This window comes from Balaenoptera musculus, chromosome 12 (genome assembly GCF_009873245.2).
Source record: "Balaenoptera musculus isolate JJ_BM4_2016_0621 chromosome 12, mBalMus1.pri.v3, whole genome shotgun sequence".
In the NCBI taxonomy this organism is placed as follows: domain Eukaryota; kingdom Metazoa; phylum Chordata; class Mammalia; order Artiodactyla; family Balaenopteridae; genus Balaenoptera; species Balaenoptera musculus.
In genome coordinates this window covers 61,803,207-61,831,160 of record NC_045796.1, presented here as the reverse complement: position 1 = coordinate 61,831,160, position 27,954 = coordinate 61,803,207, and the positions used below count along the sequence as shown (strand labels likewise).

Genomic DNA, 27,954 nt, shown 5'->3' with positions numbered 1-27,954 from the left:
ATTTTTTCTTTTAATAAATTTATTTATTTATTTATTTATTTATTTATTTATTTATTTATTTATTTATTTATTTTTGGCTGCGTTGGGTCTTCGTTGCTGCGCGCGGGCTTTCTCTAGTTGCGGCGAGCGGGGGCTACTCTTCGTTGCGGTGCTCAGTCTTCTCATTGCGGTGGCTTCTCTTGTTGCGGAGCACGGGCTCTAGGAGCACGGGCTTCAGTAGTTGTGGTGCACGGGCTTCGTTGCTCCGTGGCATGTGGGATCTTCCCGGGCCAGGGATCAAACCCGTGTCCCCTGCATTGGCAGGCGGATTCTTAACCACTGCGCCACCAGGGAAGCCCCACTACTACACTATTGTAGTAAACTTCCCGTATGGATGGCCTCTTTACCGAGTACTCTTGTTCATCTGAAACCTATGAGAGACATCTCACTGTCTCCATTTTGCATGTGAGGACATGAACTTGGCTGTTAAATGGCTCCCCCAAGGATAGAGTCATAAAGGAGCTGGGAGTGGAGGCTGACGGCACACCTTCTGCTGAAATACACCCCCTAGACTAGTGTGAAGCTGGCACTGCAGGCCTCCAAGAGAGCTGCAGAGAACTCAAGATGGTTTGCCACAGTCCTGAACTGGCTCACAGAATTCCAGCCTGGAGTGTCTTCCCTAAGAGCGTGGACACGTTCAGTTCTTTGCATCCTGCTCTGTTCCAGTAAGGGTACTAGCACTGCATTAGGTACCACTCTTTTCTACTAAAGAGTTTAGTGTAGGACTCTCTATTTATCAACAGAGGTATTTCTATCCCTGAAAAAAAAAAAGAAAAATTAGCAGAGCCACCAGACTTGACCTACCCTGGCCAACGAATATTGAGAGCTGTTTTTCTAAACACTATTTTGTGGACACTGTCAGCATTGGCTAGTTGTTGCTTTTGAGCACAACGAGTTTAGGAGTTGGTGACCTCTCAGTAGTGGAGACAGAGGTTGTTTGTTTAGCAGTCACCTGTCATCTTCTCCCTGGCATGCACTCATCCATTTGTCACAATGTTTTGTGGGGAGTTGAACAGGGAAGCTTAAGAAAAATGCTTTACTCTTGTCTTGATGATAGAAAGCATTTCTCCCTGCTGGTAGCATGGTGGTAACTTTTCATTCCTTCTGGCAGTTTTTAAAGACTTATTTGACTTTGCGGGAACCTGCCGTATATCTTTAAGTCACAGTTCAGAAGTATAAGACAGGATTGTTCATTTTCAATCTTGGCTGAAAAGTCTTAACTTTGACTGTGGCACTTCAAAGTTAGGGAAAACTTGGCTTTAAAAATGGATGCTGATATGAGATGGCATATTTAATGACAGATGTATCTATAGAAAGCTGTTAAGATGCAGATTATCCCCCCTGGGGTGGGGGAGGGAGATCAAAACTGCCAATCTATAAAATATACTCGATAGAGGAAGGCATGGAATGAATCTTCGCAAGTGCTTTGATTGCAGGGGGCAGTATAGCAGCATGTGGCATCATAACCCAGAGCAGACAAATCAGCTTGATGACTTTCAAAGCCAGGAATACTGCTGCAGGCAAGGGTACTCCAGTCTAGGATAAATTAAAACATATAGAGACTATTATTAATTCCGTATCTATTTTTGTATAGTCAAATCTGTATGCAAATCCTTAGCATCTCATTTCAGAAGATTAATCTAAAAGTAAAGCGTGTTATGTGAAGGGAACGTAATGATAAAGCTCTGAACATGAGTAACATTGCTAGAGAAATGTGGGCTGCAAACGTGGATGCTTTTTAAAAAATTTATCTTTTGTACTGAGAAGAAATTTATATTTATTTATATGCTCATTTGTAAGTTATTTCAAAGGGGGAAAGAAATAGAACCAATTCTTAAGGTTTTTCCCTTGCAATCCTGACTTGGCAAAAGTTACAGCACTCGGCTTTTTAGGCACCTCCTGCGGTTTCACATTCTAGAAGTAATCAACCAAATAAGTAACTAGGACTTTTATTTTTTACCCCCAACTAGTAACCCAATATCTCATTTCTAAATATTGTCATGTGAGTGAGAATTTGTATGTAAGGGTAAGGAATCTAATTACTGAGTGCAGGTTAAGGGGGAAAAATGTATTATAAATGCATCTGTGGAAGACAGTAAATAGTAATTCTGAAAAGCAGGAAGATAAATGGTGTGCTGTGCTTGGGAGAAAGGATGCAATAGCTGCATTCTAATCCATTGATTATACATTTAATCTATAATGGGCAGAGTCTGATACATATTATAGTGTAAATATCTTCAAATAGTGTCATAAACAGATAGTTTATTGCAGTAGATATTAATTCTGTCCCATATTTCTCAAACAAGTAGAGAAACTGTCAAAGTTTTGAAATAATGAGGGGAGTTCACCTCTGTTCCCTCTCATTTGGAGAAATGACTATAGGCGAGCTGGACATTAATCTGGTGGTTATGGCCCAGATCAAAAGCACTTGGCAGTCATTTTAACCCTGAAAACTTGTGAGGTTTCAATAGATTTGATTATTCTTCCATAGTTATGCTAAGAAAGAATTATTGGACATTCCATTTTTAATTAGATTTAAAAACAAGAAGGTTGGGGGGGAAGAAAACATACCTCTGTATTTATTTTGACATACATTTTGACTCTATGTAGGCATTTCAGCCTCAGCTTTCTTAAGTGTATTATCCTTTTCTTTGATTTCATCTTTAAAAATGAGACATTTAGTGAGAAATCCAGAGAAGACTTTATTTGAGGGCAGGAAGCTCATTTCTCTCTGTTCTTTGTGGATTTCTTCTGCAGACAAAACTTTCCTTGATCTTAAAAGTGGTTGCAAGCTTCAGAGAGAACTTAAAAAAAAAAAAAAAGCCTTCCAGTTAATAATAGCTATGGTCAATTACATGAAAGATATACTCTCCTTACTGGGATTGAATGAGAGAGTAATGATTGGCCTGGACAGATTCCCTCTCCTTTATGTATCCATTAGTACTGATTGATTATCACACTTTAGTTAAGTTGATGCACTAATTCTCTGGAGTCTGGTTGACTTGACTTCAGTGAAACAGACAAGGAAGACTTTATTCAAGACTATTGCACTAGGGGAGAGAGACCAGAATGCAGTTTGAAATCAACTCTTCTGAAAAACAACAGGGTTTTTAAGCACTGGGGTGAGCTGGTAGAAATATACTGAAGTACTTTTGGAAGAAGGTTGATCAATGTGATGTGTTGAGCACATTCAGTTACCCTAAGTTTGTAAATGTTTTTCTCTGTGGTTAGGCCATTTGTGTTTGCTGATTTGTACCCATCGGAGTTAGGCTCCTAGCCTCCACAGAAACTGGGAGATAGGAGCATTCTCTTCCTTGATGATAACCTCTCAATGGCATGGCTCCCAGGTCTTTGAGGAAGATATTCCTGGGTTGTAAAACTTGCAAGAAGCTTCTTAAATGATTTATATCTATCTCAAAGAGGCAGAGAGAAAGAATTTGCAAGTTTTTTAAAATAAATGCTGTAAGTAAAGGGAGGTCAGGGGCCAGAGACAGGAAGAAGCCTGTCTAAAGTTTAGTTAGGCTGAGAGGAATGTTAAGGCCACCTTGGTCAATATTATAATAGTACACATTTTAAAGTTATTTTTTATTTTTTAATTTTAATTTTCCAGTTGAAGTACATTTGATGTATAATACTATGTTAATTTCAGGTTTACAACATATTGATTCAACATTTATATACATTACCATGAGCACCATGGTAAGTTTAGTAACCGTCTGTCACCATGCAAAGTTATTACAGTATTGTTGGCTGTATTCCCTATACTGTACATTACATCCCCACGACTTGTTTATTTTATAACTGGAATTTTGTACTTCTTAATTCCCTTCACCAATTTCACCCAATCCTTCACCCCTTTCCCCTCTGGTGACAACCAGTTCTCTGTATCTATGAATCTGTTTGTTTTGTTTTGTTTGTTCGTTTGCTTTGTTTTTTAGATTCCACATATAAGTGAAATCATACAGTATTTGTCTTTCTTGGTCTGAATATTTTCCTTAGCATAATACCCTCTAGATCCAACTGTGTTGTCACAAATATAAGGATTTCATTCTTTTTTATGGCTGAGTAATATTCCATTACATATATCACATCTTCCTCATTCATTCATCCATCAGTGGACACTTAGGTTTCTTCCATATGTTGGCTATTGTAAATAATGCTGCAATGAGCATAAACATAGGGGTGCATATGTCTTTTTGAATTAGTGTTTTCATTTTCTTTGGATAAATACCCAGAAATGGAATTGCTGGATGATAAGGTAGTTCTGTTTTTAATTTATTGAGGAATTTCCATACTGTTCTCCACAGTGGCTGCAACAACCTAAATTCCCACCAACAGTGCACAAAAGTCCCCTTTTTCTACATCCTTGACAACACTTGTTATTTCTTGTCTTTTTGATAATAGCCATTTTGACATGTGTGAGGTGAAATCTCATTGTGGTTTTGATTCATTTCCCTGCTGATTAGTGATGTTGAGCATCTTTTCATGTGTCTGTTGGCCATCTGTATTTCTTCCTTAGAAAAATATCTGTTCAGGTTCTCTGCTCATTTTTCAATCAGATTGTCTATTTTTTGATATTAAGTTGTGTGAGTTATTTATATATTTTGAATATCAACCCCTTATGGGATATATCATTTGCAAATATCTTCTCCCATTCAGGAGGCTGCCTTTTTGTTTGGTCGAAGATTTCCCTTGCTGTGAAAAAGCTTTTTAGTTTGATATAGTCCCATTTGTTTATTTTTGCTTTTGTTTCGTTGACTGAAGAGGCAAATTCAAAAATATTGCTAAGAGTGATATCAAAGAGTGTATTGCCTATGTTTTCTTCTAGGAGTTTTTATGGTTTCAGGTCTTACATTTAAGCCTTTAATCCATTTTGCGTTTACTTTTGTGTATGGTGTGAGAAAGTGGTCTAGTTTTGTTCTTTTGCATGTACCTGTCCAATTTTACCAACACCATTTATCAATGAGACTGTGTTTTACCCAAAGTATATTTCTAGCTTCTTTTTGATAGATTAATTGACAAAAGAAGCATGGCTTTCTTTCTGGGCTCTCTATTCTGTTCCATTGATCTATGTGTCTGTTTTTATGCCAGTGCCATACAGTTTTGATAACTATAGCTGTGTAGTACAGTTTGAAATTAGGGAGTGTGATCCCTCCAGCTTTGTTCTTCTTTCTTAAGATTGCTTTGGCTATTTAGGGTCTTTTGTGGTTTGTTACAAATTTTAGCATTATTTATTCCAGTTCTATAAAAACTGCCATTGGTATTTTGTTTCTTTTTCTTTCTTTCTTTTGCATTTTTGAATTTTATTTGATTTATTTTTTTATACAGCAGGTTCTTATTAGTTATCCATTTTATACATATTAGTGTATACATGTCAATCCCAATCTCCCAATTCATCCCACCACCACCACCCCCCCTCCACCAGCACTTTCCCCCCTTGGTGTCCATACGTTTGTTCTCTATATCTGTGTCTCTATTTCTCTCCTGCAAACTGGTTCATCTGTACCATTTTTCTAGGTTCCACATATATGCGTTAATATACGATATTTGTTTTTCTCTTTCTGACTTACTTCACTCTGTATGACACTTTCTAGATCTATCCACATCTCTACAAATGACCCAATTTCGTTCCTTTTTATGGCTGAGTAATATTCCATTGTATATATGTACCACATCTTCTTTATCCATTCGTCTGTCGAAGGGCATTTAGGTTGCTTCCATGACCTGGCTATTGTAAATAGTGCTGCAATGAACATTGGGGTGCATGTGTCTTTTTGAATTATGGTTTTCTCCAGGTATATGCCCAGTAGTGGGATTGCTGGATCATATGGTAATTCTATTTTTAGTTTTTTAAGGAACCTTCATCCTGTTCTCCATAGTGGCTGTATCAATTTACATTCCCACCATTAGTGCAAGAGTGTTCCCTTTTCTCCACACCCCCTCCACCATTTGTTGTTTGTAGATTTTCTGATGATGCCCATTCTAAGTGGTGTGAGGTGATACCTCATTGTGGTTTTGATTTGCATTTCTCTAATAATTAGTGATGTTGAGCAGCTTTTCATGTGCTTCTTGACAATCTGTATGTCTTCTTTAGAAAAATCTCTGTTTAGGTCTTCTGCCCATTTTTTGATTGGGTTGTTTGTTCTTTTAATATTGAGCTGCATGAGCTGTTTATATATTTTGGAGATTAATCCTTTGTCCGTTGATTCGTTTGCAAATATTTTCTCTCATTTTGAGGGTTGTCTTTTAGTCTTGTTTGTAGTTTCCTTTGCTTTGCAAAAGCTTTTAAGTTTCATTAGGTCCCATTTGTTTATTTATTTATTTTTGTTTTTATTTCCATTACTCTAGGAGGTGGATCAGAAAAGATCTTGATGGGATTTATGTCAAAGAGTGTTCTTCCTGTGTTTTCCTCTAAGAGTTTTATAGTGTCTGGTCTTACATTTAGGTCTCTAATCCATTTTGAGTTTATTTTTGTGTACGGTGTTAGGGAGTGTTCTAATTTCATTCTTTTATATGTAGCTGTCCAGTTTTCCCAGCACCACTTATTGAAGAGACTGTCTTTTCTCCATTGTATATCCTTGCCTCCTTTGTCATAGATTAGTTGACCATAGGTGCATGGGTTTATCTCTGGGTATTCTATTCTGTTCCATTTATCTATATTTCTGTTTTCATGCAAGTACCATATTGTCTTGATTACCGTAGCTTTGTAGTGTAGTCTGAAGTCAGGGAGACTGATTCCTCCAGCTCCGTTTTTTTCCCTCAAGACTGCTTTGGATGGGCTTCCCTGATGGCACAGTGGTTGAGAATCTGCCTGCCAATGTAGGGGACATGGGTTCGAGCCCTGGTCTGGAAAGATCCCACATGCCATGGAGCAACTAAGCCCGTGCACCACAACTACTAAGCCTGCACTCTGGAGCCCGTGAGCCACAACTACTGAAGACTGCACACCTAGAGTTGCAGGCTCTGCAACAAGAGAAGCCACCGCAATGAGAAGCCCGTGCACCACAATGAAGAGTAGCCCCCCACTTGCTACAACTAGAGAAGAGCCCGTGCACAGCAACAAAGACCCAACACAGCCAAGAATAAATAAATAAATAAATAAATTTATTTATTTATTTATTTATTTAAAAAAAAAGACTGCTTTGGCTATTCAGGGTCTTCTGTGTCTCCATACAGATTTTAAGATTTTTTGTTCTACTTCTGTAAAAAATGCCACTGGTAAATTGATAGGGATTGCATTGAATCTGTAGATTGCTTTGGGTAGTATAGTCATTTTCACAATATTGATTCTTCCAATTCAAGAACATGGTATATCTCTCCAACTGTTAATGTCATTTTTGATTTCTTTCATCAGTGTCTTATAGTTTCTGAGTACAGGTCTTTTACCTCCTTAGGAGGGTTTATTCCTAGGTATTTTATTCTTTTTGTTGCAATGGTGAATGGGATTGTTTCCTTAATTTCTCTTTCTGATCTTTTGTTTTTAGTGTATAAGAATGCAAGAGATTTCTCTGCATTAATTTTGTATCCTGCAACTTAACCAAATTCATTGATTAGCTGTAGTAGTTTTCTGGTGGCATCTTTAGGATTCTCTATGTACAGTATCATGTCATCTGCAAAGAGTGACAGTTTTACTTCTTCTTTTCCAATTTGTATTCCTTTTATTTCTTTTTCTTCTTTGATTGCCATGGCTAGGACTTGCAAAACTATGTTGAATAACAGTGGTGAGAGTGGACATCCTTGTCTTGATCTTAGAGGAAATGCTTTCAGTTTTTCACCATTGAGAATGATGTTTGTTGTGGGTTTGTCATATATGGCCTTTATTATGTTGAGGTAGGTTCCCTCTATGCCCACTTTCTGGAGAGTTTTTTTTAATCACAAATGGGTGTTGAATTTTGTCAAAAGCTTTTTCTGCATCTATTGAGATGATCATATTTTGTTTATTCTTCAATTTCTAATATGGTGTATCACATTGATTGATTTGCATATATTGAAGAATCCTTGCATCCCTGGGATAAATCCCACTTGATCATGGTGTATGATCCTTTTACTGTGTTGTTGGATTCTGTTTGCTAGTATTTTACTGAGGATTTTTGCATCTATATTCATCAGTGATATTGGTCTGTAATTTTCTTTTTTTGTAGTATCTTTGTCTTGTTTTGGTATCAGGGTGATGGTGGCCTCATAGAATGAGTTTGCAGAGGAGTGTTCCTTCCTCTGCAATTTTTTGGAAGAGTTTGAGAAGGATAGGTGTTAGGTCTTCTCTAAATGTTTGATAGAATTCACCTGTGAAGCCATTGGGTCCTGGACTTTTGTTTGTTGGAAGATTTTTAATCACAGTTTCAATTTCATTAGTTGTGATTGGTCTGTTCATATTTTCTACTTCTTCCTGGTTCAGTCTTGGAAGGTTATACCTTTTAAGAATTTGTCCATTTCTTCCAGCTTGTCCATTTTATTGGCACAGAGTTGCTTGTAGTAGTCTCTTAGGATGCTTTGTATTTCTGCAGTGTCCATTGTAACTGCTCCTTTTTCATTCTAATTTTATTGATTTGAGTCCTCTCCCTCTTTTTATTGATGAGTCTGGCTAAAGGTTTATCAATTTTGTTTATCTTCTCAAAGAACCAGCTTTTAGTTTTATTGACCTTTGCTATTGTTTTCTTTGTTTCTATTTCATTTATTTCTGCTCTGATCTTTATGATTTCTTTCCTTCTAGTAATTTTGAGTTTTGTTTGTTCTTCTTTCTCTAGTTCCTTTAGGTGTTGTAAGGTTAGATTTTTTATTTGAGATTTTTCTTGTTTCTTGAGGTACACTTGTATTGCTATAAACTTTCCTCTTAGAACTGCTTTTGCTGCATCCCATAGGTTTTGAATCATCGTGTTTTCACCGTAATTTGTCTCTAGTTATTTTTTGATTTCCTCTTTGATTTCTTCAGTGATCTCTTGGTTATTTAGTAACGTATTGTTTAGCCTCCATGTGTTTGTGTTTTTTACGTTTTTTTTTCACTGTAATTGATTTCTAATCTCATAGGGTTGTGGTCCGAGAAGATGCTTGATATGATCTCAATTTTCTTAAATTTACTGAGTCTTGATTTGTGACCCAAGATGTAATCTATCCTGGAGAATGTTCCATGTGCACTTGAGAAGAAAGTGTAATCTGCTGTTTTTGCATGGGATGTCTTAGAAATAGCAATTAGATCTATCTGGTTTATTGTGTCATTTAAAGCTTGTGTTTCCTTATTAATTTTCTGTCTGGATGATCTGTCCATTGGTGTAAGTGAGGTGTTAAAGTCCCCCACTGTTACTGAGTTACTGTCGATTTCCTCTTTTATAGCTGTTAGCAGTTGCCTTATGTATTGAGGTGCTCCTATGTTGTGTGCATATATATTTATAATTGTTATATTTTCTTCTTGGATTGATCGCTTGATCATTATGTAGTGTCCTTCCTTGTCTCTTGTAACATTCTTTATTTTAAAGTCTATTTTATGTGATATGAGTATTGCTACTCCAGCTCTCTTTTGATTTCCATTTGCATGGAATATCTTTTTCCATTCCCTCACTTTCACTCTGTATGTGTCCCTAGGTCTGAAGTGGGTCTCTTGTAGACAGCATATATATGGGTCTTGTTTTTGTATCCATTCAGTGAGCCTGTGTCTGTTGGTTGGAGCATTTAATCCATTCACGTTTAAGGTAATTATCGATATGTATGTTCCTTTTACCATTTTCTTAATTGTTTTGGGTTTGTTTTTGTAGGTCCTTTTCTTCTCTTGTGTTACCCACTTAGAGAAGTTCCTTTAGCATTTGTTGTAGAGCTGGTTTGGTGGTGCTGAATTCTCTTGGCTTTTGCTTGTCTGTAAAGCTTTTGATTTCTCTCTCGAATCTGAATGAGATCCTTGCCGGATAGGGTAATCTTGGTTGTAGGTTCTTCCCTTTCATCACTTTAAATATATTGTGCAACTGCCTTCTGGCTTGTAGAGTTTCTCCTGAGAAATCAGCTGTTAACCTTATGGGAGTTCCCTTGTATATTATTTGTCGTTTTTCTCTTGTTGCTTTCAATAATTTTTCTTTGTCTTTAATTTTTGTCAATTGGATTACTGTGTGTCTCAACGTGTTTCTCCTTGGATTTATGCTGCCTGGGACTCTCTGCGCTTCCTGGACTTGGGTGGCTATTTCCTTTCCCATGTTAGGGAAGTTTTCGACTATAATCTCTTCAAGTATTTTCTCGGGTCCTTTCTCTCTCTCTTCTCCTTCTGGGACCCCTATAGTGCAAATGTTGTTGCGCTTAATGTTGTCCCAGAGGTCTCTTAGGCTGTCTTCATTTCTTTTCATTCTTTTTTCTGTATTCTGTTCCACAGCAGTGAATTCCACCATTCTGTCCTCCAGGTCACTGATCTGTTCTTATGCTTCAGTTATTCTGCTATTGATTCCTTCTAGTGTCGTTTTCATTTCAGTTATTGTTTTGTTTATCTCTGTTTGTTTGTTCTTTAATTCTTCTTGGTGTTTGTTCTTTAATTCTTCTAGGTCTTTGTTAAACATTTCTTGCATCTTCCCGATCTTTGTCTTCATTCTTTTTCCTAGGTCCTGAATCACTTCACTGTCATTATTCTGATTTTTTTGTGTGGTTGGTTGCCTATCTCCACTTCATTTAGTTGTTTTTCTGGGGTTTTATCTTGTTCCTTCATCTGGTACATAGTCATCTGCCTTTTCATTTTGTCTGTCTTTCTGTGAATGTGGTTTTCCTTCCACAGGCTGCAGAATTCTATTTCGTCTTGCTTCTGCTGTCTGCCTTCTGTTGGATGAGGCTATCTAAGAGGCTTGTGTAAGTTTCCTAATGGAAGGGACTGGCGGTGGGTAGAGCTGGCTGTTTCTCTGGTGGGCAGAGCTCAGTAAAACTTCAATCTGCTTGTCTGCTGATGGGTGGGACTGGCTTCCCTCCTTCTTGGTTGTTTGGCCTGAAGTGACCCAGCACTGGAGCCTGTCCAGCTCTTTGGTGGGGCTAATGGTGGAATCTGGGAGAGCTCATGCCAAGGAGTACTTCCCGGAACTTCTGCTGCCAGTGTCCTTTTCCCCACCGTCAGACACAGCCACCTCCTGCCTCTGCAGGAGACCCTCCAACACTAGCAGGTAGGTCTGGTTCAGTCTCCTGTGGGGTCACTGCTCCTTCCCCTGGGTCCTGATGCACACACTACTTTGTGTGTGCCCTCCAAGAGTGGAGTCTTTGTTTCCCGCAGTCCTGTCAAAGTCCTGTAATTAAATACCACTAGCCTTCAAAGTCTGATTCTCTTGCAATTCCTCCTCTCATTGCTGGACCCCCAGGTTGGCAAGCCTGACATGGGGCTCAGAACCTTCACTCCAGTGGGTGGACTTCTGTGGTGTAAGTGTTCTCCAGTTTGTGAGTCACCCACCCAGCATTTATGGGATTTGATACTATTGTGATTACGCCCCTCCTACTGTCTCATTGCAGCTTCTCCTTTGTCTTTGGATGTGGGGTATCTTTTTTGGTGAGTTCCAGTGACTTCCTGTCAATGATTGTTCAGCAGTTAGTTTTGATTTTGGTGCTCTCGCAAGAGGGGGTCACCATTGGTATTTTGATAGGGATTGCATTGAATCTGTAGATTGCTTTGGGTAGTATGGACATTTTAATAATACTAATTCTTCTAATCCATGAGTAAGTATGGTATATCTTTCCATTTATTTGTGTTATCTTCATTTTCTTTCATCAGTATCTTACAGTTATCAGAAGTACAGGTGTTTTCCTCCTTGGTTAAATTTATTCCTAGGTATTTTATTCTTTTTGATGCAGTTGAAAATGGGATTTTCTTTATTTCTTTTTCTGATAGTTTGTTATTAGTGTACATAGATGCAGAAGATTTATGTATGTGAATTTTGTATCCTGCAAATTTACTGAAGTCATTTATTAGTTCTAATAGTCTTTTGGTTGGAGCCTTTAAGATTTTCTGTATATAAGTATCATGTCATCTGCAAATAGTGACAGTTTTGCCTATTCCTTTCCAATTTGAATGCCTCCTCTCTCTCTCTCTCTCTCTTTGCTAGTGCTAGGATTTCTAATACTGTGTTAAATAACAGTGGCAAGAGTGGGCATCCTTATCTTCTTCCTGATTTTAGAGGAAAATATTTCAGCTTTTTACCATGGAGTATTATGTTAGCTGTGGGTTTGTCATATGTGGTCTTTTTTACAGTGAGGTATGTTCCCTCTATACCCACTCTGTTGTGAGAGTTTTTAACATAAATCGATGTTGAATTTTGTCAAATTCTTTTTCTTCATCTATTGCGTATTTGTGTTTTTTCCAGTTTTCTTCTTATAATTGATTTCTAGTTTCATACTGTACTGTTGTGGTCAGAAAAGTAGCTTGATAATGATTTCAATCTCCTTAAATTTATTGAGACTTTTTTGTGGACTAATATGTGATTTAGCCTGAAGAATGATCCATGTGCACTTGAAGAGAATGTGTATTCTGCTGGTTTTGGATGAAACATTCTGTATATCTATTAAGGCTGTATGGCCTAATGTGTCATTTAAGGGCAATATTTCCGTACTGATTTTCTGTCTAGATCATCTATCCATTGATGCAAGTGGGATGTTAAAGTCCCCTACTGTTGTATTACTGTCAATATCTCCTTCATGTATGTTAATATTTGCTTTATGTATTTAGGTGCTCCTATGTTGGATGCATAAATATTTATGTGTCATATCCTCTTGTTGGATTGATGCCTTTATTATTACATAACACCTTTTTTGTCTTTTGTTGTAGTCTTTGTTTTAAAGTCTATTTTGTATGATATAAGTATTGCTATCCCAATTTTCTTTTCATTTCCATTTATATGGAGTATGTTATTCCATCCCTTCACTTTTAGTCTGTGTTTGTTTTTAGATCTGGAGTGATTCTCCTATAGTGTGTGTGTGTGTGTGTGTGTGTGTGTGTATATGTATGTATGTATATATATATGTATATATATATGTGTGTCTTGTTTTTTTATCCATTCAGCTACCCTGTCTTTTGATTGAATCACTTAGTCTATTTACATTTGAAGTGATTATTGATAGGTATGCACTTATTGCCATTTTGCTAATTTTTTTCTGGTTGTTTTTATAGTTCTTCCCTCTTCTTTCTTCTTCTCTTGTTCTCTTCCCTTGTGACTTTCTTTAGTAATATGTTTGCTTTCCTTTCTTTTTATTTTTTGTGTATTTGTTATAGGTTTTTGGTTTTTGGTTACCATGAGGTTCCTGTAGTAACAATCTATATATATAGCTGTTTATTTTAAATTAATGGTCACTTAAGTTTGAGTGCATTCTAAAAGCACTGCATTTTTGTCCATCCTCCACATTTTATGTTTTTGATGTTATATTTTACATCTTTTTATTTTTTGTATCACTTAACTAATTATTTTAGATATAGATGATTTTACTACTTTTGTCTTTTAACCTTCATACTAGCTTTGTAGGTGGTTCTTATCCACCTTTACTGTATGTTTGCTTTTACCAGTGAGATTTTTTCTTTTGTAGTTTTCTTGTTTCTAGTTATGGCCTTTTCGTTTTTGCTTGAAGAAGTTCCCTTAACATTTCTTGTAATGTTGGTTTAGTGGTGATGAACTCCTTTAGCTTTTATTTGTGTAGTAAACTCTTCAGTTCTGAAAGATACTACTTCAATTCTGAAAGATAAACTTGCCAGGTAGTGTCTTCTTCGTTGTAAGTTTTTTTCCTTTAAGTACTTTGAATATATTGTGCCAATTCCTTCTGGACTATAAATTTTCTGTTGAAAACTCAGCTCATTATCTTATGGAGGTTCCCTTGTAAGTAACTAGTTGTTTTTCTCTTGCTGCTTTTAATATCTTCTCTTTATCTTTAACTTTTGACATTTTAATTGTAATGTGTCTTGGTGTCGGTCTCTTTGGTTTCATCTTGTTTGGGACTCTGTGCTTTGTGGACTTGGATGTCTGTTTCCTTCATCAGGTTAGGGACGATTTTTAACCATTATTTCGTCAAATAGGTTTCCTGTCCCCATTTCTCTCTTTTCTCCTTCTGGGACCCCTTTGTTGTGAAGTTTAGTAAGCTTGATGTTGTTCCAGAGGTCCCTTAAACTATCCTCATTTTTTTAAACTCTTTTTTCTTTTTGGTGTTCTGATTGGATGTTTTCCACTACCCTGTCTTCCAGGTGGTTGATCCATTCTTCTGCATCTGCTGTTGATTCCCTCTGGTGTATTTTTCATTTCAGTTATTGTAGTCTTCAGTTCTGATTGGTTCTGTTTTACATTTTCTATCTCTTTGTTGAAAGTTCTTATTGTGTTCCTCCATTCTTCTCCTGAGTTTGGTGAGCATCATTTTGGCTATTCCTTTGAACTCTTTATCTGGTAATTTGCTTATCTCCATATTGTTTAGTTCTTTTTCTGAGGATTTGTCTTGTTCTTTTGTTTGGAAGGTGTTTATTTGTCTCTTCGTTTTGCCTAACTCTCTGTGGTTGTTTCTTTGTATTAGGTATATCAGCTAGGTCTCTCCGTTTGAAAGAGTGGCCTTATGTAGGTGTCCTATGGGGCCCAGTGGTGCAATCTCCCCTGCTTACCAGAGCCAGGCACTCTAGGGGTTTCCCCTGTGTGGGATACCTGTGCCTTCCTGTTTTGTTTGGGCTGTGATTGGTGTAGGTGTGCTGGTGGGTGGCGCTGGCCCCCAGCATGAGTGGCTGCAAGGCCTGGCCATGACTGTTACAGGTGCACTGTTTATGGGACTGGTCTCTAGTGTGGCAGATACCTTGGTGAGACACCGGTCAGTGCTGGCTGGAGCAGCTCACTTGATAGGGTGAGGCAGGAGCTGCTTTGGAGGGGCCAGCTGAGACAGGCCGGTTGGGCAGGGCTGATCCTCAAGGGATGCTGGGGCAGGGTGAATGGTGTTAGCTAGGTTGACTGAGCGTGAGAAAAATGGTGCCCACCTGTGCTGGGCCAGCTAGGTGGAAGGAAAGTAAAAAGATGCCTGCCAGCACTTCTGTCCCTAGAGAAAGTTCCACCAGATTGTTGCTCCTCTGGCACATGCCCTAAAATTAGTCAATGAATCTCCTTCTCATATGACCCAGGTACTTTTCAAGCTGCTGCCTTTGCACTGGGACTTGGAGTGAGTGAGTTTGTGTCCAAGCCCTTCAAGAGCAGTCTCGGTTTCCCACATCCCTCTGGCTCTCCTGAATATAATCCTCACTGGTTTTCAAAGCTGCACAGTATTGGGGCTTGTTTCCTGGTGCAGGTCTTCTGGGCTGGGAATCCCAATGTGGGGCTCAGACCCCTTGCTCATCAGGGGCAACCACCACTGTGGTTGTGATATCCCTCCCACTTGTGGTTGCTGTACCCAGTGTGTGGGTTCTGACTAGGCTACATCTGTGCCCCTACTTCTCATCTCAATATCCTTAGTTGCAGAAAATCTGTTCTGCTAGTCTTCAGGTCATTCTCAGAGATGTGTAGTTACTGTTTTGGTGTGTTTGTGGGAGGAGGTAAGCTCAGGATCTTCCTACTCTGCTTTCTTGATCCTGCCCCAGTACATATTTTTTAAAATCAAAAAATTTCCCTAGGAAACTTATAGTTTGGCTCAATTTTAGATCTTTATTGCAAAATGAGTTGCTTCTTTGTGATACTTATTAAAATAAGAATGCTATTCATTTTACGCTAGCATCTAGAACTCTGTATAGGGCAATATTTCTAAAGATAGATTTTTTGGGGGGGGTCTCATATTTCTGTTATTTTACTACCTAATATTTAATATCTACTAGTGTTATTTTCTCACTGTGCTCTTTTATGTGTTGTTTTATAGTTTTTCCATTTGGTCGTAAAAATTAAAGTAGAATCAATAATTTCTGGGTTTTACAGGGCTCAGTGTACACCCCAAACGTGAAAAGAAGTATGAGGACAAATCGGAGAACCTTAGCTAGAATTGTGATAGGATTTTAGTGGTTCTTGATCTAGCAGAAGGTCTCAAGTCTTTTGGATCTAAGCTGTTGTCAAGAGGGCTTCAAAAATGTTGAGGATAACAGCAGCTGCACTGCCTTAGTCTAGATCTGCACTGTCCAGTATGGTAGCTGGTAGCCAGGTAAGACTCATATAAGAAAAGCTCATTACCTTATTGAGCACTTGAAACGTGGTTAATCTGGATTGACTTGTTCTGTGTCAAAAACGCACAGGACTTTGAGGACTGAGTATGAAAAAAAGAATATAAAATACCTCAATAATTTTTATATTAATTTTAGGTTGAAATGGTAATATTTTGGCTAGATAGTAGTTCAACCTTATCTGCAGTTTTGCTTTCTGTGGTTTGAGTTACCCACAAACATGGTCTGAAAATATTAAATGGAAAATTCCCTAAGTGAACAGTTCAGAAGTTTTAAATTGAGCACTGTCCTGAATAGCATGATGAAATCTCGTGCCATTCCACTCCATCGTGCTCCAGATCCCCAACCATTGACATGGTCTGCTTCTGACATTTAACCATTGACATCATCATGGCTTAATGACCCAGGGTCACCTGAAGCAGATGATCCTCCCTCTGATGTACTGTCAGAAGGTCAGTAGTCGCCTGATGATATGTCACAATGCTTATGTCATTCCCCTCACTTCATCATCAAGTAGGTTATCATCTACATCATCACCAGAAGAAGGAGGAGTACAATACAATAAGGTATTTTGAGAGAGAGGCCACATTTACATAACTTCTGTTAGAGTACATGGTTATAATTGTTTAAATTCATTATTAGTTATTGTTGTTAATCTCTTACTGTGCCTAATTTATACATTAAACTTTATCATAGGTATATATGTATAGGAAAAAACAAAATATATATATTGTTTGGTACTATCCACACTTTAAGGCGTCTACTGAAGGCCTTGGAATGTGTCCCCTACAGATAAGGGAGGACTACTTTTTAATGTGACCACTGGGAAGTTTAAAATGGCATATGTAACTCCTGTTTGTGGTTCTTATTATATTCTGTTGGACAGCACTGGCTCTAGATCTCTTTTGATAAGTAATGTCTTTTCTTAGATATGGGTCTTCCAAAGAGACATCAAGATATCACTATGTTAGTGCACATAAGACTAGAGCTGTAAAATTACCAAGGTAGCTAAGGACAAGACTTTTCCATATAACTCTGCCCCTGGCATAAACTGTATAGAGATTTGTCTAAGTGTGCTATGCTTGCTTCCACTCCCTCACCATACTTTGCCCTTCATTCTGGCCATGCAGAGCAGCTTGACAAAATTGGGGGCCTCCTGGAAATCTCAGCATACTTGTTGCTTGCTCTCAGCTGGATCGCTTCTGAAATGTTTCTTGAAAATGCAACTGCTTCAACAATAAGCTTCTTAATTATGTCGTGGGATCACCACGAGGGTATACAAACAGATCCTCAGCAGTAGCTAATTTTCCTTTAATTGTATCTCATTCTCATGTTGGAATATCCCATTTCTTATTCATGAAAGCCTAACACGTGTTAATCCATTACAGGTGGAGTAACTAACACGGCACAATATCAGAACAGACTAATGGTATATGAACCTAACCAGGTAAGACTCATATAAGAAAAGCTCATTACCTAAATTAAAATGAATTTTTGAAGATTGCTACAGTAATTAGGAGTTGGAATGCCAAGTCTATACACACACATGCAACTTAAACTTACATAGAGAAAAGGAAGCATCTGGATAAACTGCTTTTTGGTTGCCTTTTTTTTTCTCACAAAACACAGAATTTCAGCTCTTTTCGTTTTATGCTATACTCAATGCTCAACGTTTTCAGAGTTTTGCATAATGTAGGAAAAAGGGAAAATATATTGATGAGTTAAATGCCCTTATTACCATTTATTTCAAGTGGCTGTTCATCATTGAGGCATCCTGAGAAAGGATTTGGATTGTCCTGTTGCTACATCCTTTTAGAAGGCCTGTCATTCTAGGAGGGGAACGCGCTTCTGGTTTCCTTATTCCCAAATAAAGTGATAACTTTTATTTAACTCTATATAGCCAACATATCCCAGGACAGTGTGTAGGACAAGTCTGAAGGAGAAGTATCTGAAGAGTTGGCGCACGTTTTTCATCTAAGAGCTGGGCCTGCAGTGGGAGCATTTTGATGGTGCCTGTCCCTTCTATCCACTTTTCATGCACACTTAATAACTTTTCTTTCCCCAAAAGAAGAACTGTTTTTATTCTCTTTTCCTTCTACCAAGGTATCTGTATGTAACTGTGGCACATGTTTGCTGAATTTTGTCATTTCTATGATTTTGGTAATGTAAGTATTTTTCATGATTTTGACAATATTCCAGAATGATTTGATTTGGAGGTTTCATCTTCATCAGCTGAAGATAACGGAACACAAAACAACAGGTTGGCTTTGGCACTCTGGGTTGGGACTAGCCGTCAAATATATGTTCAGAGTGACCTCAGTCTAGTTAGTATTTTTTAATTTTAACAATTACTTGATTCTGAGTTTAGCGAAGGTATTTCTGTCTTTGCAAGTGTTTCCTGATGTCATTAGGGGCTGTAGGTTTCAGAGACCACGTGTCCCTGGGCCGGATGTCTCAAGAGGGATCATTAATTGCAGTTGCTTAAGTTTGGTGCACACGTGGTTAAAGAGGAAGAAGGTGTTAACATTTCTCAAATGAGTTCTGTTTCATGTTTGTACACACATGCTCTTTTTAAAAATCCTGCTGGCATATTGTTTACGGTGGGTACTGGCAAACATCACATCTGCTTGCATCTTGCTCGGAATCTCAATAACTCTATCATTCAGCCCTGGTGCTTATTTCTCTTCTAGGCCTTTGTGGAGAGTCGATAATGCCTGCCATCTGCCACAGAGCACATTGCTACCTGCCAACAGGCAGGCTGGGGTGACCTCTGCTTCCCCAGCACTGATTAGTATTCACACGCTAGCTTATTAGGAATGACCCCACCAGGCCTCTCTGTTTCTTTGCCTTTGCAGCGGTTGGCGGCTCACCTGGCAGGCACGGCAGTGAAGGAAGCTAAAGATATAATCAGGGGATGCAGTCAGGCTTTGCAAACCAGATGGCATCCACAGTCCTGTGGCAGGGGACTGGACTGCTAGTGGAAACATTGATTCCTAATACTGTGATGGGTTGCCTTATTTTAGAAAGCACCTAAGGAAAGCATCATCAGTCTTGAGTTAAATCCACTCATGCATAATGTATTAAAGATAGTTCTTAGGAGAATATCTGAAAGAAAGGTTTGACTGTTTTATTAAAGATACATTTAATTGGAAGGAGATTCTTAATATGACATGTTTAAAAAGGGGGGAGCAGATAAATTCAAGCCTTAAAAAACTGGACAAACCACTTTCTTTTTCTCATGTTAGTGTATCTTTAAAAGAGCAATTACAAATGAGCCAGTCGATATGCCAATAGTGAATGGACCAATATTTATACAAAACTTTCTTTTTTGCTTCTTCCTTTACAGCTCTGTGAACTGAAATACTATGTATTCAAACCATCATATGATTTTTCTGGTCGAAATCCAAATTTTTCTCTGCAAAAAGAAATAATCTATGTTCTTCCTGTACGTTTAGTGTTTATGTAGAAAGAAAATGGTAAGGTTTACTTACCTGTCCATTACTTAGTTGAGATTTAAAATTAAAGTCATATTTGATTTTCATCTATTTTTACATTGTATTTTAAATAGGAGCCTTATTTGAGAGGAGTTGAGCATACGTTTCTCATTCCTGAGAGTGATCTAGAACCAAATATTAGAGGTTTCACCATTCCCTAAAGTTATCACAGAACATTTGGTCTTCTAACAAAACAGATAACCGTGTGCCTGGAAATAACCTTCCCCAATTTGGTGAAGATGTGAGTGTAAATATATTAAAGGCTGTGAGGGGTTTGTCGCTGAATCAAATCTTAGCTCTTCCATTGACCTCCGGAGGTTCATTCTGGAAAGAACAGCAAAGCTGCCCTCACATTAGCTTATGAAGGGTCCTCGGGCAGCCAATGATTATGTCACAATAACTTTTAAAAAGTGCATATTATTGGACATATGTGCCAGGCATTGTTCTAAATGCTTTAGGTGTATTAGCTCATTGAATCTTCACAACAGGCTTGTCAGGTGGTTACTGTTACCTGTATTTTACAGATGAGGAAACAGGCACAGACAGGTTAAGTAAATTGCCAAGGTCACACACAGATGATAAACTCAGGCATTCTGGATCCAGAGCCTGTTTTGTTATCATTATGCCACCGCACACAGTATACCTAACCATGCACTTGTACTCTTAAGTCATTTGCAGGAGTAAGTTCTCTCAATTGGGAGAAATAACCAATGATGAAAACGTCTAAATTCTCATATGCTCCCCTTACAAATTCAAAATGCAACCCAAGGAAGAGGAAATGCCTTATGTAAGTTGCAAATAGAGTTAGAACATGTGGGCTCTTCTGCACTTGTTCTCAGGCAAGAAGCCCATACCTTTCAAAGTACATAAACAACATTCAAATAGAATGTGATTGACCAACATTGGAGTCCCCACTACTAATGAGGCACTGCTGTTTTCTGCCCTGGAGGTCTCCACTTAAGAGAATTCACCTGAGTTTCTTTTTCCTCTTTTTTTGTCTCAGAATAAGTGGATAAGCCGCAGCCCCATGCTGCAGAGGCGGGTCTACCATTCCATGGCTGCTGTTCAAAGGAAGCTTTATGTTCTTGGAGGCAATGACCTGGACTACAATAACGACCGGGTCCTTGTGCGGCATATAGATGCCTACGACATGGACGCTGACCAGTGGACGCGCTGTAATTTTAACCTGTTGACTGGCAAGTACCTTTGATTGAGTAAATCAGGAAAAGCAGAGATTCAGGAAGTTGCCAAACTTGTTTTCTTAGATTTCTGTAGTGCAGCTGTAAATATTAAGTGCATGGTGGTAGAACAGCTTGCTTTTATTACCCAGAAAGGTGTGCATTGTTTATCTCACAAAATTGGACTCACTCATCAGGTGGCTGAACATCTGGTTTCTCAGGGCCTGTGTTACCTTTGTGTGTGTTTCACGTTGCCAAGAGAGACATGTCAGGTCCATTATTGTCAATCAGTATTCACGTAGGAACATTGGTATAAGTAGAAGGAAACAGGCGCTGAAAGAGGTAATGACTCTTTACAGGAGCAATTTATTTTTTACTTCTCACTACTTTTTAGTCCTCTTATTTCTGGTGAGTGCAGGAGAGTGGTCTTCATTGTTTGTCAGTGTCAAATATAGCTTCTGCCTGTATTCTCCTAAAGACAAAACTTTAGAGATGTTCTGTGCATGGGGGTTTGGCAGCACTTCTGGCCACACAGACCCACCCAAGCATTACCACGGGGTAGCACTAGGTAGGGACCATACTCATCCCACAGGGGAGTAAATGAAAGCAGCGAACAGCTTACCCCTGACTTTTTTTTATGAAGTTGAAAACTTGTCCTCCCTTTTCGGCCTACATGATTAAGATCCCTTCCAGGCTGCTCTAATAGGAAAATCACAAACTCAAACGGATGGGCTGGACTATTGCCTCAAGACATTTTAATATGCTGAGTGGGCACTCAATCACTCACAGCTGCTGCTACGGAGGCCACAGTGGGGGCATAACCAGTGTGAGAGGTTTAGATGCTTTGTATTGAGCTCCTGTTTTTGCGAAAATGATCTTTGAGGTCCACCTACAAGCACTTAACTCTAAGTTGCTGTAGTGGTACCTTAGCCCCTTGGTCCCTCGATCTGTGATTCTGTCTGCTATAGGATCCAGCTTATTTATTACCCGAGTCAATCCTGTGTCAGCCCATCAATAAAAAGAGACTATCTCACTCTCTGATGGCCTCCAGGGAAGAATATGTAGTAGTGAGTTATTCTGTCTTCTTTTTTAAGTGGGGGAGGAACCTTTCATCATTTTGGCGTGTCAGTATCTAGGGACTACCCAGGCTGTTCCCAGCTCAGGAACTTTAATATAGTCTTAAAACTGTTGTGTATGTAAAGAAAAGAAGGGTAGTAACTTTATCAATCTTTTCTGTCATTTGTCTTCATTTGGGGCACACTAGGGGCATGGCTCTGTTTTATTGGCTTCTTGCGGTTGCAGCCGTTACAAATGTAAGCACTTGCTTAAAATCATTTGTAGTATAAGAGGTGTTTTGCATTCCTAAAATATACCATATAAACTAATGGCATACAACATAGTATAAAACTTAGTTCTGTGTGGCTTATTATTGCTGTATTTAATGCTGTATTTACTAACTTGGCTGGCTATTAAGTGTTATGGCCGGATTCTGACCCAGCACAGATTCATTCTCTGAGAGTGGTTAATTCTTCCCTCTGAGAACTGGGAGACAGTGATTAGTTGAGGCAGAAATCCTGTGGAATATACAAGTGTGCCACAGAGGGAAATTGTATCCCTCAGTGGCAAAAGGGTTAATGAAGACATGCAAGGAAATGAATTTATTTTTCCTCTTTTTTTCACTTCTCTTTACTTTAGGCCAAAATGAATCTGGAGTTGCCGTCCATAATGAGAGAATATATTTAGTGGGTGGATATTCGATTTGGACGAATGAGCCTCTGGCTTGCATCCAGGTGAGTGGTTGAAGTTCCTTTTGGAGTTTGTTCAGGTGGTTCAGTGAGGTTATTTTTGCAGTGCTGCTATTGCAGGGAGAGATGTTTACAGGTAGGAAGAAGACTGAGCTTCCTTTGTGCAGCAAGTTCAGCCACTAAACTTCATCCTGCATCCTAAAGATGCTAGCTAATAAATGATGGAGCCCTGTTGAAAATAAAGATGGCAATGAGCTTTGAAAATATATGGTATACTGGAAATGGGGAAAGTGGAATGCTTTTTCCTTTCTTATAAACCAAAACATCTAGAAATCTTGGTAATAGTACTTTCACATCTGCAAAACTTTACAAATGTCTCCTTTCTATTCCATTTTCTTATTTTCTGTATTACAATTCATTCAACAAATGCCACCTATGAAGGTGTTGTTCTTTCCTGGCAGAAGTGAGTAGTAGTAGTTTATGATTGGAAGCTTGTATTGCTTCCCTCTTAGAACTGTTTTTATTGTGTTCCATAGGTGTTTTTAATTTATCATGTTTTCATTTTCATTTGTCTCTGGGTATTTTTTTTACTTCCTCTTTGATTTCTTCAGTGATCCACTGGTTGTTTAGTAGCATGTAGGTTAGCCTCCATGTGTTGTGTTTTTTGCATTTTTTTCTTATAGTTAATTTTTATTCTTGTAGAGTTGTAGTCATAAAAAGATGCTTGATATGATTCCACTATTCTTAAATTTACCAAGGCTTGTTTTGTGGTCTAGCATGTGATCTATCATGGAGAATGTTCCATGTGCAACTGAGAAGAATGTGTATTCTGTTGCTTTTGGATGGAATGTCCTATATGTAGCTATTAAGTCCATCTGGTTTGATGCTTCATTTAAGGCCAGTGCTTCTTTATTGATTTTCTGTCTGGGTGATCTGTTCACTGATGTAAGTGGCATGTTAAAATACCTTACTATTATTGTGTTACTGTCGTTTTCTCCCTTTATGTCTGTTAGTATTCACTTTATGTATTTAGGTGCTCCTATTTTGGGTGCATAGATATTTACAAGTGTTATATCTTCTACTTGGATTGACTTCTTGATCATTATGTAATGACCTTCTGTGTGTCTTGTAACAGTCTTTGTTTAAACTCTATTTTGTCTGATATAAGTATTGCTACACTGGCTTTCTTTTGATTTCCATTTGTATGGAACATCTTTTTCAATCCCCTCACTTTCAGTGTATGTGTGTCTTTAGATATGAAGTGAGTCTCTTGTAGGCAGCATATATATAGGTCTTGTTTTTGTATCCATTCAGCCACTCTGTGTCTTTTGATTGAAGCATTTAGTGCATTTACATTTAAAGTAATTATCAATATGTATGTTCCTATTGCCATTTTGTTAATTTTTGGGGGGTTGTTTTTGTAGGTCTTTTTTCCCCCTTCTTTTGTTCTCTTGTGACTTGATGACTATATTTAGTGTTATGTTTGGATTCCTTTCTCTTTTCCTCTATGTACCTATTGGAGATTTTTGATTACCATGAGGTTTAGCAAGGGAAAAGCAACAAGTTGTATACGAGGGAATTGTCATAAGGCTATAAGCTGACTTTTTAACAGAAACTCTGCAGGCCAGAAGGGATTGGCACAATATATTTAAAGTGATGAAAGGGAAAACCCTACAACCAAGAATACTCCACCCATCAAGGCTCTCTTTCAGAATTAACGGAGAGATCAAAAGTTTTACAAACAAGCAAAAGCTAGCAGAGTTCAGCACCACCAAACCAGCTTTACAAGAAATGTTAAAGGAACTTCTCTTTTCCATTTCACTTAAAAGAAAAGGCCACAACTAGAAACATGAAAATTATGAATGGAAAAAGCTCATCATTAAATGTAAACAAACGGTTAAGGTAGGAAATCATCCACACAGAAAGCCAGTAGAAAAAACACAAAAGTAGTAAAAATCATTTATATCCACAATAAGCAGTTCCCTCGTATACAACTTGTTGCTTTTCCCTTGCTGTTCTTAATATTCTTTCTTTAATTTTTGCCATTTTAATCAATGTATCTTGGTGTGTTCCTTTATGGGTTAATCCTGTGTGGGACTCTGTGCTTCCTGGAATTGGGTGACTGTTTCCTTTCCCAGATTAGGGAAGTTTTCAGCTATTATGTCTTCAAATATGTTCTCAGCCCCTTTCTTTCTCTCTTCTCCTGGGACCCCTATAATGAGAATATTAGTGTGATTGATGGTGTCTCAGAGGTCTCTTAAGTTGTCCTCATTTATTTTTATTCTTTTTTCTGTTCAGCGTCAGTGATTTCCACTACTCTGTCTTCCAGCTCACTGATTCATTCCTCTGTATCATAGAGTCTGTTGATTCCTTCTAGTGTATTTTTCATTTCAGTTATTGTATTCTTCATCTCTGGTTGTTCTTTATAGCTTCTAACTCTGTTAAAAACTCCTAACTTCTTGCTTTGTGCATTCATTCTTCTCCTAAGTTCTTTGATCATCTTTACAATCACTACCCTGAACTCTTTCTCAGGTAGATTGCCTATCCATTTCACTTAATTCTTCTTCTGGGGTTTTATCTTGTTCCTTCATTTGGAGTATGTCCCTCTGTTGCCTCATTTTGCCTAACTTGCTTTTTAAATTTTTCTGTGTCTGGTAGGTTGGTTACAGTTCCCAGCCTTGGGTGACCTTTTGTAGGAGATGTCCTATGCATCTTGGCAGAACACACCCCTCTCATCACCAGAGCTACATGCTCTAGTGGTGCCCCTATATGGGCTGAGTGGGTCCTTCTTTTGTGACAGGCTGACTGCTGTGGGCAGCACAGTAGGCTTGGTTGACCCCCGGTCTGGTTAGTTGTCAGGTCCTGCCTTGTGTCGAGGCTGCTGTCTGCTGGCTGGTGGGGCCAGGTCATGAGGCAGCTGGTTGCGGAACCCCAGGGAGCCCTAGGATTTTGCTGGCTCACTGGAGGATGGAGTCAGGGTCCCGAAGACCTCAGGGCTGTTGCCTGCCCACTGGTGGATGAAGTCAGATCCTGGGCCTAATGCTGGCCTACTGGTGGGCAGAGCTGAGTTCTGGGAACTGGTTGCAGGGCCCAGGGGTCCCAGAGCTATTGTCCAGTCACTGGTGGCTGTGGCTAGTTTCTAACACAGTTGGTTGCAGGGTCTGGGCTGTCCTGAAGCTTGTATTGGCCTGCTAATGGGCAAGGCCAGGGCCCAGCCAGTGTGAGGGCAGGGTCTGGCCTGCTGGTGGAATGGCCAGTTCCACAGGCTGCGGGGCTGCAGTTGTATTGTGGCTGAGGTCCACCCCTCGGTGGATAACAGTGGTCCTGAGGCTAGAGAAGGCTCACCAGAGGCTGTTGCAAGGGCCCAGGGATTTCTGGGGCTGCCCACTGTGTCCCAGCATCTCTGGGTGAGGGCCCTAGGGGCCCCATATCTAATGTCTGTGTACTAGTTTGTAGGGCTGTGTCCTGAGCCCTCTGGTAGGCAGAGCCATGTCCGGGGAGCTCTGGGCTCAGGGAGTTTTAAGGCAGCCCTTCTGCTAATGGGTAGAGCTGTCTCTGCTCAGTTAGCTGCTTGGCCTGAGGCATCCCAGCACTGGTACCTAGTCTGTCGGGCCAGGGTAGGGCTGGGCCCCGAGGCTAATAATGTAGAGGGAGGGTTAAAAAGTGGTGCTTGCCAGCACCAGTGTCCATGAGGTAGAATGAGCTCCCCAGAATGGCCGCCTCCAGTGTCTGTGTTCACAGGGTGAGCTGCGAGATCACTCCAAGATCAGCAGGTAGGTCTGACCAAGGCTTCTTTCAAATTACTGCTTCTGCCCTGGGGCCAGGAGTGTAAGATTTCGTGTGCACCCTTTAAGAGTGAAGTCTCTATTTCCTCCAGCCCTCTGGCACTCCTGAAAGTAAGCCCTGCTGGCCTTCAAAGCCAAATGCTCTGGGGGCTCATCTTCCCAGTGCAGGACCCCTGGGCTGGGAAATGCAACACGGGGCTCAGACCCCTCACTCCTTTGGAAGAACCTCTGCAATAGTAATTACTCTCCCCACTGTGGGTTGCCCACCTGTGGGTATGGGACTTGACTAAATCACAACTCCGCCTCTCTTACCCATCTCATTGTGGTACCTTCTTTATATCTTTAGTTTGTAGAAGATCTTTTCTGGTAGGTTCCAAACTTTTTCATCAATGGTTGTTCTACAAATAGTTGTAATTTTGGTGTGCCTGTGAGAGGAGGTGAGCTTGGGGTCTTTCTACTGTACTATCTTGGCCAATCTCCAGAGGCAGTACACTCTTCGACATCAATCTTAGAAATAATATTTTTAATGTGTCTCTATTTCCTGGCTTCTGGAGTATCCAGGGTTGTTCCTTTGACTCTAATGTCTCCTCTTTCATTTCTAATTTATTTATTTTCTTCTTTGATTAGGAGTTTTATTATTATTATTTTTTTATTGGGGTATAGTTGTTTTACAATGTTGTGTTAGTTTCTACTGTACAGCGAGTAGAGTTCCCTGTGCCATACAGCAGGTTCCTATTGGTTATCTATTTTATACATAGTAGTGTATATATGTCAATCCCAATCTGTCTCCCAATTCATCCCACCACCACCCCCCGCTTTCCCCTCTTGGTGTCCATACATTTGTTCTCTACATCTATGTCTCTATTTCTGCCTTGCAAACTGGTTCATCTGTGCCATTTTTCTAGATTCCACATATATACATTAATATACGATAGTTGTTTTTCTCTTTCTGACTTAACTTCTAATTTATTTGAGTCCTCTCTTTTTTCCTTGTTAAGTCTAGCTACAGGTTTACCTATTTTGTTTATCTTTTAAAAGTGGCTTTAAGCTTTACTGACCTTTTCTATTGTCTTTTTATAGTTTCTATTTCATTTATTTCCACTCTGATCTTTGTTGTTTCCTTCCTCTACTAACTTTTGGGCTTAGTTTGTTCTTCTTTATCTAGTTCCTAGTGTAAAGTTAGGTTATTTATTTGAACTTTTTTTCTTAATGTTATATATTTGAACTTTTTTTCTTAATGTAGGTACCTCTATGATCTTCTCTCTTACAACAGCTTTTGCTGCAGCCCATAAGTTTTAGTATGTTATATTACATTTTCATTTGCTTCAAGGTATTTTCTGATTTTTCTTTTGATTTCTTCTTTGACCCATTGTTCAGTAACATGTTATTTAATCTTCACATATTTGTGAGTTTTCCAGTTTTATTCTTCTGATTCCTAATTTCATACCATTGTGGTCAGAAAGGATGTGTGATATGATTTCAATCTTAATAAATTTAAGACTTGTTTTGTGGCCTAACATATATCCTGGGGAGTGTTCCAGAATATATTTTCCTCAAGTGTACATGGGACATTTACAAAAACCAATCATGTACTAGGGTTAAGGCTAAGAAGACTTA

General features: G+C 38.9%; 1 protein-coding gene across 9 annotated transcripts in view; it reads left to right on the top strand.

Moving 5' to 3' along the window:
- Positions 1–27,954, top strand: part of KLHL32 (kelch like family member 32) — a 229,167-nt gene that overhangs the window by 184,460 nt on the left and 16,753 nt on the right. For 8 of the 9 annotated variants that reach the window (XM_036872158.1, XM_036872159.1, XM_036872155.1 and 5 more), the window contains 3 exons: positions 17,524–17,582; positions 20,633–20,825; positions 22,503–22,597. In XM_036872158.1, the coding sequence (XP_036728053.1) occupies positions 17,524–17,582; positions 20,633–20,825; positions 22,503–22,597 (347 nt within the window). Of the gene's footprint in view, positions 1–17,523; positions 17,583–20,632; positions 20,826–22,502; positions 22,598–27,954 lie in introns of those variants that run through there. The other variant, XR_005022231.1, reaches the window with a different exon arrangement.